Source organism: Rhea americana, unplaced genomic scaffold (genome assembly GCF_003343005.1).
Source record: "Rhea americana isolate MKP2758 unplaced genomic scaffold, rheAme1 scaffold_28, whole genome shotgun sequence".
Lineage (NCBI taxonomy): Eukaryota > Metazoa > Chordata > Aves > Rheiformes > Rheidae > Rhea > Rhea americana.
Genome location: NW_028186401.1, coordinates 682,054 through 694,758, shown reverse-complemented (window position 1 = coordinate 694,758; position 12,705 = coordinate 682,054). Strand labels below are relative to the sequence as shown.

General features: G+C 51.7%; 1 protein-coding gene across 2 annotated transcripts in view; it reads left to right on the top strand.

Moving 5' to 3' along the window:
• LRRK1 (leucine rich repeat kinase 1) overlaps positions 1-12,705 on the top strand; it is a 79,859-nt gene extending 67,154 nt beyond the window's left edge. For both annotated transcript variants that reach the window (XM_085308594.1, XM_085308593.1), the window contains exons 30-34: positions 1,587-1,704; positions 3,030-3,146; positions 8,239-9,074; positions 9,651-9,752; positions 11,283-12,705. In XM_085308594.1, the coding sequence (XP_085164720.1) occupies positions 1,587-1,704; positions 3,030-3,146; positions 8,239-9,074; positions 9,651-9,752; positions 11,283-11,460 (1,351 nt within the window). In that variant the 3' untranslated portion in view covers positions 11,461-12,705. The remainder of the gene's footprint in view (positions 1-1,586; positions 1,705-3,029; positions 3,147-8,238; positions 9,075-9,650; positions 9,753-11,282) is intronic.

Sequence of the window (12,705 nt, the reverse complement as noted above, 5' to 3'; positions counted from 1 at the left end):
TGTTTGTCATTTCTTTCTTTTCTTTTAAGGTAAAAATCCTTCAGTGTCTTTGCTTATGCCTCTGGGATGGAGGTAAAGAAGGTGAAACTAAATTTGGATGAATGCCAAGGGACTGAACAGTGTTTTCCCAAACTCTTTTAATTGGGAACAGCAGTTGCTTTATAAAGGATATTTAATGAGCTTAACTCTGCTTCAGTTAATATGAGGAGAAGATTAGGGCAGTGTAATGATTCACACACACAGGATGAAGCATTTGCACATGAGAACAGACATGTTCTGCCTTTCCTAATGAGGCCATTTAACACTAAACCTTTCCTAATTGAAACTGCAGGTCCATTTCTGTTCTGCAAAGTAATTAAGCACATGCTAAAATCCTACTGAAATCATCAGGAGTTAGCCACATGCCTGAAGGTCCGTGTGCATCCGAGCGTACGCTTCCAGTAAAATGTGTGTTATACTGAATAGGCTTGAGCTTTAAATGTTATTAAATTGTGACTGAGATGAAGGTATTTTGCTCAACCGCGTATGACCTGTGGCTAGTCAGGCTTTTTATGGATGTTATGGATTTTTATAGCCCCCTTTTTCTTTAGAAACCATTCACAAACTGATCTGAATTTTGTATTAATATATGCACTATTTGGAAGCATTAACCTAATGGGAAGGGTATGTGATTTGTTCATGAACTATTTGCTTTGCTATTTGTGGTGCCTGGTCAGTCATTCCAGGCAGACAGTATAGCTATTCGTGCTAAAACTGGTGAAACACATGGGACTCACAGATGTATTTTGAATACATGGATGTTTTCCAAATATTCACAGCAATATATCTCAGTGAATCTGCTTCCTGACTGGACAGTTGAATTGCTGGAGACTGCTGAATAACAAATTACTTACATCTGACAGATTTCAGGATGTGTAATTGCTTGTGCTACAGTTGGTAAAACATCTGGGGTTCACAGATGTGACCGTTAATATCCAGTCGTTCAAACACCCAAACCCAATAAGCTTCCCCAAGCTCATAATAAACTCAATCCTTTTAGTTACAAGAGTATAAATTAGTCATATTTGTAAATGATTTTATCAGGTTACAGATCTTTACTCTTACTTGAGAGAATAGTGCTGGTTTTTTTGTGCCCTAGAATAAGCACTAAAGTAAGATAATACTGAGGCAGTGCAGTTGGAGAATAAGCACATGTTCTCCTGAGACTGCAACGAGGAAGAAGGTCTAAGACCTCCCCGCTCTTAATTACTGCCGTTCAGCTGGAGCAATTTGTCTCACAGCTGCGTTATAGCAACAGACTGTGTAAGTGCTCTGAATCCCTTTCAGTGCAAAGTCAGATAGCTTCACTTCAGCCTCCACCAAGGCCCTTGCATATCTGCTCCCTGGGGAGGAGCAGAGGCGTCGCCAGGTTCCTCTCCCTTTACGACAGCCTTTTGGAGGCTGGCAAGTCTTGCAGCATCACCTCCATCTGCAGCGTCCGGCTGAAGCGTTGATCTTAGCACGTCCCTGCCAAATGCCCCGAGTACCATCCCAGAGCGGTCTGCAGCAAGCAGCTAGCCATAGTAAACTGTGTTTGCTCCTTTCAGAAACTACACGGTGGTGAATCCCGAGAAAGGAGTGATAGAAGTGGAGAGGATGAGCTGTCCAGGAATGAAGCTGTGCTGCCAGCTAAAATTTCAGAACGCACTCTGGGCAGCCACGGAGGTAAGCGTCACCTGAGCTTCACCACCCCACCAAAGGGAGACATGAATCACGAGAAAGAGCCCGTTAAATTAGTAAAAGCCAAGAGTGTTTGAGGGAATGGGTGTCTTGGATGAGCAGCCTGACTCTGCATCCACTGTCTCCTGGTGTATTGTTTCCATCTATCATTTAGCCAAGATCTAGACTGAAATCGTGCCTCCTGGTGTCCAACGTGATCGTGGGAATCTTGGCTTTCCAGGATGAAACTCTCCAGGTTGTGGCATATCTGTCCTGAGGGTTTCATCTGGTGAATGTCCTTATCTGTATGTGATAACAGCAAACAGTGAGAGAAACCATGCATTAAGGGTGGGGTTTTGCAAGAGGCCTGAGGGACTTGAAAATTGGTGGGAATGGGTACACAAGTTTTCTATTCACCATGGAAAATTGCGACTAAAAAGATAAGACTGAATGAGCATGGCTGATTTATCTCTCTGAGCCTCCATCTACTCTCCAGAAAGGGCTATGTTAAGTGTCAGCTGGTTCTGACGCAATCGTTTGACACAAAGCAAACAAAAAATAGCTAAAACAAATAGAAGAATATTTCTAAAATTCAAAGAGGATAAAAAGACTGTGCATGTTGAATGAATAATRTGTGCTGGTTAATTCACTCAGCCCTGGTATGGATGCTGGAATTTATTGAAAGTTAAGATCTTTTTTTTCCCCTTAGGAGAGTAAGATATTTTGACTTTTTCTGTCATCCCAAATCTAGACAAAGTTCAAATACTCACATTTTTTTCATTAAAAAAGTATAGAAAAATTACAATTCAGAAATCTTAAAGGATTTTTTTCCACCCTTTTGATCAAAATTAAATGGGTTGATATTCTCCAAATTGGATATTCTGTTTCAGTGTGGCAGATTTACAAGGTGTAGAGCAGGTATAATTTCACATACAAAGTTATATTAGCTTTACTTGAATTGACAGGTTAATGCAAAATAACATGCATGTTTCTGTTGTCTTTGCAGATGTCCTGGCATGTTGCGGTAGATTTGTGTGGAGTCAGGAATATCATCTATTTCCTTAGACATGATGATAAAACTCCTGTTGGGGGTGGTTTTGGTGGCTTTTGGCTAGTGCACCTATCACCATAGCCATTCAGGGGAAGGCAGTACATCCTTTGCACCCACAGGCACAGCAGATGCTCTCCAGCAAAATGAAACCTAGGCTCTGAATATCCAGAAATATAAATAAAAACTGTTTGGGGAGCCAATTTGATCTTGCTTTTGTCTCAAAATGTGAAAATCATGAAAGATGACTGAAATCCGTGGGATTTTATGTGCTCTTTGGCAGGACCAGAAGATTTCTGTGTACGGGCTGCAAGGCATGTGTCCTCTGAAGGCGCCACAGAAGGGCTTAGACACTCCCGCTACCGTGAGCTGCTTCCTGGTCATGCCTGTCATCAAAAAGGTAAGCTGGTGAAACCGGGGCTGTGTGCTTCTGGGACAGGCAGCCAGTGCTAGGGCTGCTTGTCCCTAGCCAGCCTTGAAGGACTCTGCAATGCTCAGGAATGATTTGGCAACATGAGGACAGGGTTTCTAGGTCTCTGTGCCTCTGCCAGCAGAGCAGCGGACAGAGATGTGGGCATGAACCTGAGTCAGGGGACCAGAGCTGGCACTTCCAAGCCTGCCGAGAAAACACTCCAAATGTGTCCAGTTYCTCAGCAAGGAAGTTTTCCAGCTGTGTTTCTGCATCACTGGAAGAGGTGGTTTAGTCTGATGAAGCAGAGTGGAGGGGACATAAATGAATGATCAGTGTAGACTTTGGTAACTGCTGATGCAGGACTTGAGTTTATACTAGCTCTTGTACCCACTCCTTTCCTGGTGTGTCTGCATGCTGCTATTTGTGTGCATAATCATATTTAAATATTATCTGTGCTTAGCCACACTTCCCTTTATTTTTGGATGAGAACATTTAGATAACAAAGGCAGCCCGAGAACTGCCTCCTTGGGTAATGACAAAAGTTCTATACTATCTGTCTGCTTCTGGAAACGCTCACATCCAGTTGCTGGCAGGAGAAATCTAACATTACTGCCTATTGCGGGCGAGTCTTGGGAGATGTATAAAAACTGTTTTCTGGCTAAATTACCTCCGGTTTGCTTACAGCCACCTGGAATAAAAACATATAATTACGTTCCAACATTATTGGTAGCTGTGTAGTTTTTGCAAATGCCAGCAGACTGGTATGTGTCTGAAAGCTCAGTATGGAGCAGTTCTCAGAGTGGCAGCGGAGCTGTTTTGCACCATGTGTCCGGTCTGCGTTACTGTCCCTTTCTGGCTTGTTTGCTCAGTCTGCTGCATGGCTGTAGACTGGCAGATGGTTAGTGTAAGGTGGACCACTTCACTTGCAGCCATGCTGTAAGTAGGACACAGAGCTCGGGTTGGCACAGGGATGGATTTCACCCGCCGGGAGGCTRCGTACATCTGTTGGCTTGCTTGGCTCCCACACCTGCAGTGCTTCTCATTTCTGATGTGCAGGGCAAGTTTCTTTGTCATGCTGCCTGAGGTTTTGTCCAGGGCGGGGAACAAGTCTTTCCTTTTCAGCTTTTCCACTGTCATACGGCTTTGCAGAGCCGTTCCTCAGGGCTTACAAGTGGCTTGATGTCTCCTGGTTTCTATTTTCAGTTTGTGGCTTGCCTAGGAAATGTCATAAATAATGCCAGGCCCTACAATAGGAATATTGAGTCTAGACACCTCCCTTCCTCCCCCGACCCTACCCAAGCTTCCAGCAATCCACAGCCCTTCGACTCACTCCTTTTCAGCTTACTGGACTTACTTTTTCCTCTCTCCTTTCTATGAATGAATTTGGCAGTGAAATGGCCACACCAGCAGCCATGGGGATGTGCAGAGCAGGTTGGCAAGATGTTTTTCGAAACAGCCAGTTCTTCCAGAAAAGCTAAGTGGAAAGGCCAAAGTTACACTTGTCAAACTTGCTGTGCAGARCAGTGAGTTATAGCAAAGTTATCGAATAGCTTTTAGTGTCTGGTGGAGGAGAGAGACGCTTGCTATGGGAACGTCGGCCTTTCCCAAGGAAGAACGCCATGTAGCCGATGGGATGGGAGGTAACTTGTCGAGGCTTGGTGCTGCAAAGGGGAATTCTTTATAATCGCCTAGGGAAGACTGATCCAAAAGAAATAATTTCCAGAGCTTGGTTTTTCATCCAAAAGAAGCATCATGGAAATCTAAGAGCAGCAGAGAGGGGCCCAGAATCCAAAACTCGGCCTGTGAGGAAAAATCATGTAAAATTTAGCTTTTTGTAGATATTTTCTGTCACTGGTATCATCACCTCTGGCAAACAATAAAATTCCCTATAAATTTCCTTTCAGAAAAGCAAAGAAGCAAGCAAGCAGGTTAAAAAGAGCARAAGAAGATGCTTTCTAATTGGCTTGTAGCATTCCTACAAAGAAACCTTGAGGAAAAGAGAAATAGGAAGGTGTGTGAGGCTCTGGCCTCTTGCAGGAAAAGAAGAAAAGAAAAAAAAAAGGAGAAACTGGAACAAGCAAAAACAAAAGCTGCGTTTAAAGGCCGCAGCCTGCTGCGGCGTCCGGTGCCAGCCCTGCGGGGAAGGAGGGGACGACRGGACCGAGGCGCTTTGAGCCGCTCGGGGCGGCCTCGCCGGCGGGCCCGGCCGGGGGCGCGGGCCGGTGGGTGCTGCGCGGCACGGCCCTGCTCCCAGGCTCCCTCGCCGGCGCTGCGGGACTCCTGGCTCGACGGAGACTTCCAATGCAGCTCTGCTGCCGTGTTTTTCTTGGCTCCTCGCGGAGCGGAAATGTTGAGAACGAATTCTGAGAAAGTTACTTAAGGTTTCTGGAGGCTGCTGCCCTGCCTGCGTTTGGTCGCTGCTTTATTACCCAGGTTCGGAGGGTTTTGCCTCGCTGCCCGGCCGCACCAGCACCTAATAAAGCCGCCGGGGACGGGCGGCCTGAGCAGCGCTCTTCGAAGAAGCAGGTTGCTGGCGAGGGGACGGTTGGATCAGGATGGGAATACTTAYTCCTCGTTTCCTAAATGAGGAGATAACAGCAGCGGCTGGATAAAGCAGGTTCTGGTCTCCAAGGCTATGAGTAAAGAGGTCTCTATGCATAAAATATCTTCCAAATTTGCTTCCACTGTTGCGATATCCCAGGACGTCTGAGGCTTGGCAGGGTTGGCATCATCAGCAAAGCAGAGCGGGTATAAGCGATGTGGCTCTGCCAATTACAGCGTTGATTTCCCTGCACGGGGAGAATTTGGCCTGTTATATCCAACAGGGAACCTTGATTCTGTTTTGCAGTAGCGGATGCTAATCAAGGAAATCAAAATATTTTTTTCTGAAGACTATACTTGGATAATTCATCATTTTCAAATCAAATGAGAGAAAACCACAAGGCTTAATAGTGCCTTCTGTTGAGGTAGGGACAGTTGGGGTTCACATACCCACCTTATATTAAAGCAAGCCAGCTTAAGCAGATTAGYAGCGTTGCCCTGGCATCAGGGAACTCACAGGCCTCTTAAAACATGGCTAGTAATGAAACTGGACAGTGATTTCCTGTAGGTCATTAAAAAAATGAAATTAAACCTTTTAATTTTGGGTGTTCCCACTTTGATACAAATTTTTCGTTTTCGGTAAGAAACACTTAGTACACAGGGTCCTTCGGATTGGAAAAGCTGGATGATTTTCACCAGAGAAATATGGGCTGTTCTGCTGTGTTTTCTTCTGTTTTAAATAATCAAACTCCTTTCCAAAAAAAAAAAATCCCAGCTTGTGCAAAACATCATGCCATGTTCCAACCAACTGATGTAACTCCCTGGCAAATCCAGGTCCGGGAGACTTTGCACCAGATCCACACGGCAGCAGGGACATGGCACCAAACACTGCAGGCCATTTGGGTTTCTTCTAATTAGTGGTTAGAGAATTGGGACAGCACTGAGTTAGAGTAAAAATCCAAGTCCATTTCACAACTTTCCACTTGCTTCCCTGTTTTTTCCCATTACAGTAAAACTCTGCTGTGATCTGAATTAGTCACACGGTCTCAGCGCRCTCATGGTTTTACTCAGACCTTGCATGCAGATAATGTGCTTTTGTCCGACACTCTTTAGGAGCCCTGCAACCAATACTAACGCTAAACTAATACTTACCCCGTGCTATCTGGTCTGTAATGTCTGAGTTCAGCTTGAGATGCTGATTTTGGACTCTATGGACTTGGACAGCTGCGGAGCTGTCTTATGGGGCTGGCATAACCCAGATCCCTGGCGGGACGCAGGTTTCCTGTTGGTATATGAGCAGGGAGGGRTGATGGGCAGGTCTCAGGGGACAGGCAACATTGCGGGTGTCCCAGGCACCTTGCGGATGTGGCTCGCCGCCGGGAAGGGGCCGCTGCAGGCRGAGGTGGCATCAGGTCTGCTGCGCTGTTGTTTGGACATGTCGATAACTTTACTGTGCATAGTCCGGCTAGATTGCAACAGCAGCAGAAAAACCGGTGGGCAAAATGGATCCATTCTTAGGATCCATTGCTCCATGGGGAGGAAGCAGAAAGGCCTTTGAGRTCAGTATGGCTTTATCTGCTTTGCAGGTGGAGAAGTGTTTGGTAAAGCCTCGGGGTCACGGGGAATTTTGTTCCCAGGAGACCCATTTCCGCACCTGCTCAGCAGAGCTTGCAGTGTCCATGCGGCCGCGCCAGGCTGCAGGAGCCGGGGTTGGGCGGCCGCGGCGGCCTCGCCGGCCCCCGCTCTGCGCCAGGCTGCGATGCCTGGGTTTGGCCCACGCGGAGCGGCATGCCTGCGTCCCTGGCACCTCGCGCTGCCGGGGCATCCAACGGAGCGGCGTGGGGCCGGGCTCCGCACGGCGCGGTGCTCCCAGGCCTTCCCCCCGCCAGCCCGTCTGTCCACGCAGGAGCAGCTTGTCTGAGGACCTGCAAAGTTCCCTGCTGCACTCAGCAGCCAGTTTGTTGAGTTGCTGCTGCTGCTGCTGCTGGGGTCTCCGAAAGGTGTTGGGAATCGCAGAGCAGGAGCGTGTCCTCGGGAGGAGCAGTACTGTCGAATCACCAGATGTGGGACAGGGAGCATGGCTGCGTGCCCTCGTTTGCTCGAGGATTGTCTCCATCTTCCCATCTCCCCCTGCATTTCTTCCATTCCTCTCCTAGCCGTGCTGATAGCAAGAGCTGCACCGTGCTTTGCTCCTCTTTGGAAATGAGCTGGGTTTCTACAGCTGGGTTCCTAGGACCACGATGGCTGTCTCTGAACATATTCCAGCCTGAATTTGTTAACCTCCAGGGCAGGCTGCCAGGTCCTTCTAGCCTTCCTGACCAGTGAAGAGAGAGGTGACACTGGGTGAGAGGAGTATGGCTCTGCAGTGGCTTGTGTGTAATAACTTCTTTTTATGTTGCTGTTATCACTGAATGATTTGGGGTAAATTATTAGTCTACTTACAAGATTGGGAGAGGCAGCCAGGGCCTGGGATTGAAAGCTCTGGTATTGAACAGAGGTAAAGAATCTGGACAGCAAATCTGCCGTCTCTTCTTTGCAGAACTCCTACGTGGTGCTGGCTGGCTTGTCCGATGGACTTGTAGCAGTGTTTTCAGTGGCACATGGCATCCCAGGGGACAGCTGCTCCTACCTGTGCTCCCACACAGCGAACAGGTCCAAGTTCAACATTCCCGATGATGACCCCCGGCAGAACCCGTACCCCGTGAAGGCCATGGAGATAACCCACAGCGGAGCGGAGGTGTGGTACAGCAACGGCCCCGGCGTTCTCATCATTGACTGCACCACCATGGAGATCAGCAGGAGGCTGGAGCCCTTCAGCCCCCCTTCAGTGATCACCTCCATCGTGTGCAACTCCGAGTGCCATGGGGAGGAGGTGGTGTGGTGTCTGGATGATAAAAGCAACTTCCTGGTGATGTATCATGTTACCACCTACCAGCTCTGCGCGCGCTACTTCTGCGGAGACTGCAGCCCCCTCCGAGACATGTTTACGATCCAGCAGCCTTTTGCAGCCATCCCAGCTACAACACCGATAAACCGCAAAGCRCTGGAGAGAAACTCGCTGGTGGATATGAGCATTATCTACAGCCCGGAGGTTGGCACCCAGATCCTAAACCATCAGGACTCGCTCACAGATTATTGCTCTGTGTCTTCCTACTCCTCCTCGCCTCCTAACAGGATAACCCGGTCCTCCTCCAGCCTGCCCAGCTCGCCCATGAGCTCTTCTAGTGCACCAATTTCCACAGACTTTGAAGAGTCTGACAAATTTCATGAACTGAAACCTTCCCCAGACCATGATGCTGTGCCTGTAGGTGACAACACGCAGCATCTCCAAGCTGTGAAGATTCTTCCGGTCAAAGACCTCATATGGATCCCCAGGTAAGTGGGTCAATAAAGCAACTTTATTGCAAACCCTCCTGGGCCAAGTGTGAAACGAGCCTGAGCCAGTGGAATATGCAGGAACTTTTGCATCCACAGTGTGATACACCTGCCCAGGAGTCAGCTTGGCATARAGAAACAACGCACCTTGTACACTGGTACACCAGCTTTTCTGCTTTTTAAAGATACCTAATATTGGGYGGAATGGCTCAATCTAAGGACTTAGGGGCTTGTTTTCAGCAGAACGAAAAAGGGGGTGGTGAGAGTAAAAGCCCTGTTTCCTGAGGAAACAACAAATGGAGGCAGCTTCCTCGCTCCCTTGGCAGCTCTGGCAAGTCCTGTCCGCCCCCCAGCTGGTTTCTGGCTTCACCGAGACCACSGGACATCCAATTTTGACTGCCAGAAGGGCGCTCACTGTAGTGGCCGCAGGATGCCCCTTGGTGGCATCGCAGTGCACCTTCCCGGCAGGAGGGCCTGTGCGGAGAGGGGGGGTTGTAGCACAGGCGGCRGAGGTTTAACCTGTGCCGTCCGTTGTCCGTCACCGAGTACAGGTGAGGTCTCTCGTTTCCGTTCCAGGAGAGGCGGTGATATCATCGTGATCGGCCTGGAGAAGGAGTCCGGCACGCAGCGGGGCAGAGTGATAGCCGTGCTGAAGGCCGGGGAGCTGGCTCCCTACGGGTGAGGCTCAGCTCGACAGCACCTTCCCCACCGGCGTGCAGGTGCCCGAGGGGACGGGGTGGCGGAGGGGGGCTCTGGGGAGCGTCCCCTGTGCTGCCGGCACTGTCACCGTCTGAGCAGGTCCCCGTCGGAGGAGAGGCCACTGCGCGGGGATGCCCCGTCCCGGCCTCTCGGGGGGCGAGCAACGGGCCTTCCCCTTGCAGGAGGACGGTGCTGTGACCTCCAGCTGGGCCCCAACCCCGCCGCGACGCTGCGGTGAAGAGCGTCTCGCCCGGCGCGGTGAGCGCTGCCCCGCGGGCGGGCGCCCCGCGCGGCACCCGGCGGGAGTGGGCTGGAGCGCGGCGGGCGCGACCCGGCGCGCAGAACAAGCAGGGCATTTACGGCCGAGCCCGGCGCCGCTCTGCGGCTGCATTCCCGTGGATCGCGTTGAAGCTCTGGCTCTAAATGAGCACTTTGTGCTGCCGGCCGCGACGGGCCGGGGAAGGTTCCCGCGGCGCAGGGGGGAGCAGCTACATGCGGTCATTGAAAACGCTTCGTACGGCGAACGAGTGACCGAGTAAATAAATAATTGCTAGAGGGAGGAGGGCAGGTCTCTGCTGATCATTTAAACGCCAGTCTGGGATTGCACTATTTCGGTCCAAACGCATGGACATTAAGCAGTGCTGAGGATTATAAACGATCAGTTTTTACCGCTGGGCAAACGCAACAGGAGAGCAAAGTGCTCCCTGCGTCCCTACCGGAGCGTCTGCGAGCCGGGGGGGGATGTTCTTTCTGTTACCGCCCGGCCCCACTTCTTTACCCAGTTAATACGGAAGCGTCAGAGAAGAACTACGCCTGCCGTTCAGATGATCGGGCCCCTGCAGGCTCGTCCTGCTTCGGTGCCTCGCGGTCTGGCCGCTTCAGGCGCGACGGCGACCGCCTCGCCCTCTTTTCCTGGAGGACAAAATGAGGGAAGACCCGTGGCCAGCACCGGCCTCGTCCGGGGCCGTTACCCACCGGGGTGGGAGAGCTTTGCCGGCGTGCGTTATCGGTGCCGCGGCGGCAGCCGCGAGGCCTGTGCGGAGCGGGGTGGGCTGCCAGAGCAGGGAAGGGAGGCGGCTTAGAAATGAAAAGCAGCTGCCAAAGATGCCGTGGGGCCCTTGGCTCGGTGGGCGCCGCGTGCCCGGCTCCGGCGCCGTGGCCTGGTGCCCGCCGCTTCGCGGCCACTCGGCTGGCAGCAGGTCGGAGCCTGTGGATGTAGGAAATGAGATTAACAGCAGCTTCGCAGYGTCACGGCAGACACCTAGCTGCGTGCTGAGGCACCCGCCTCCCGTTCAAAACCTTCGCCCGTGTCACTGAACCGCTTGCCTTTGCCCTGGCGTAGTTTCTGGGCCCTCTCCTTGTTGCGCCCTCCTTTCTTGAGGGTTTGTGGCTTGCAAAAACGTCGCTGGCTGGTAAGGAAAGGCAGCGGCGGCCGGGTCAGCGGCGGTGCGCTGGCTAGCGGAGCTGCTCGCCCTGACGCCAGCCTCTGCTCTGCTCTTCCTTSCCCAGGACGCTGGTGGATGCCGCTCTCGTTGCGAAGGACACGGTGGTGTGCTGCTTTGAGAACGAAAACATGGAGTGGTGCCTGGCTGTCTGGAGGGGCTGGAGCGCCAGAGACTTTGACGTCTTCTACCAGGCCTACGAAGAGCTGGGAAGGCTCGAGACCTGCATGCGGAAAAGGAGGTAGTGCTGGTGGCACTGGGAAGCCAGGCGCCGCGCAGGACGGCGGCGTCCTGCTCCGAGGGCATCCGGACTCCGTGGCCCGGCCCGGGGCACGGAGGGGGCCAGGGGCGGGCGCCCGTTGTGCTGCTAAGGAGCCCTGCGGGGTGCCGGCAGGGGAGCCCCGGGCAGGGCCGCCGGGGACTGGAGCCCAAGCAGAGCCCGAGTGGGAGCGGGGCCGGGGAGGAGGCCCGGCGGCGGGCGATGGATCCCTCTGCGCTCCCGCGGTTCCCGCGGTTCCTGCGGTTCCGCTCACACCTCCCGTCGGAGTTTCAWTTTTCCCTATTGTAAGCTCCCTTCTCACCTCCGGCACGTCCTGGCCGCCGCTTCCGTGGTGTATGTCCTCAGCCAGGAGAGCGCTGTTACCCGCCGCGGGCACTTCCCCGGCTCCCGCCGGCCGCCCCGCGCTGATCCGCCCTGTGCCGTTGGGAAACGCGCCCGGATCCCGCGCTGCCRGGCTGCTGCCCGCGGCTGGGCAGCTTTGCCAGCGGCTACCGCAGGCAGCCGCCGTCAGGACCGCTGTGCGGAGACCCTCCAGGTGGCAGAACCGGCAATAAGCTTTTGCTGGCCACTGCGTTTCTGGTTCCTCAAGGCTATCACAGKGCAGCGTTACTGTCGAGATCCTGAAATAATCTCGTGCCAGGAACGTTGCACAATCTTGGGAAGCGATGAGCTGTTTAATTGCACTGGTGCAAAGTCRATTGTAAATAGAGCCTGAGACAAACTGAAGCCACTCAGATGAGTGGATACTTCCCTGTGCGAGGGGAGGGAGCGCTGTGACCAGCAAAACTCATAAACTGGCCTTGCTCCGCTCCTGGTTTTCTTGGCAAATAATCCCTGGAGAATCAGAAACACAATAATCTTAAATTGCCTGTATATCTGTTCAGCTTCCACTCACTGCAGCTTTTATTTTATCTTCATTAGTGGCTTACAGTGATGTATTGGCTCTGCATACAATTGCACTTAGTTATCCCAAGCATGTACAGCAGTGTAAAAAGTGAGCCCAGCTAAGCACCCTGTAAAAAGTTGTACAGTTTGAATTGTTTTTTTTTTTCTGTCTCAAGAAACTCGTGTGGACTCTGAACATCGGCAAGGCTGGCCAAGGCCGAACGGGCAGGTTAACCGTGTGGTTCATGTTTCTGTTGCAGGCTGCTAAAATGCCCCTTCTTCCGACGCAAAGTGTATCTTAAAATAAACCGATTCCTCCCCCCGA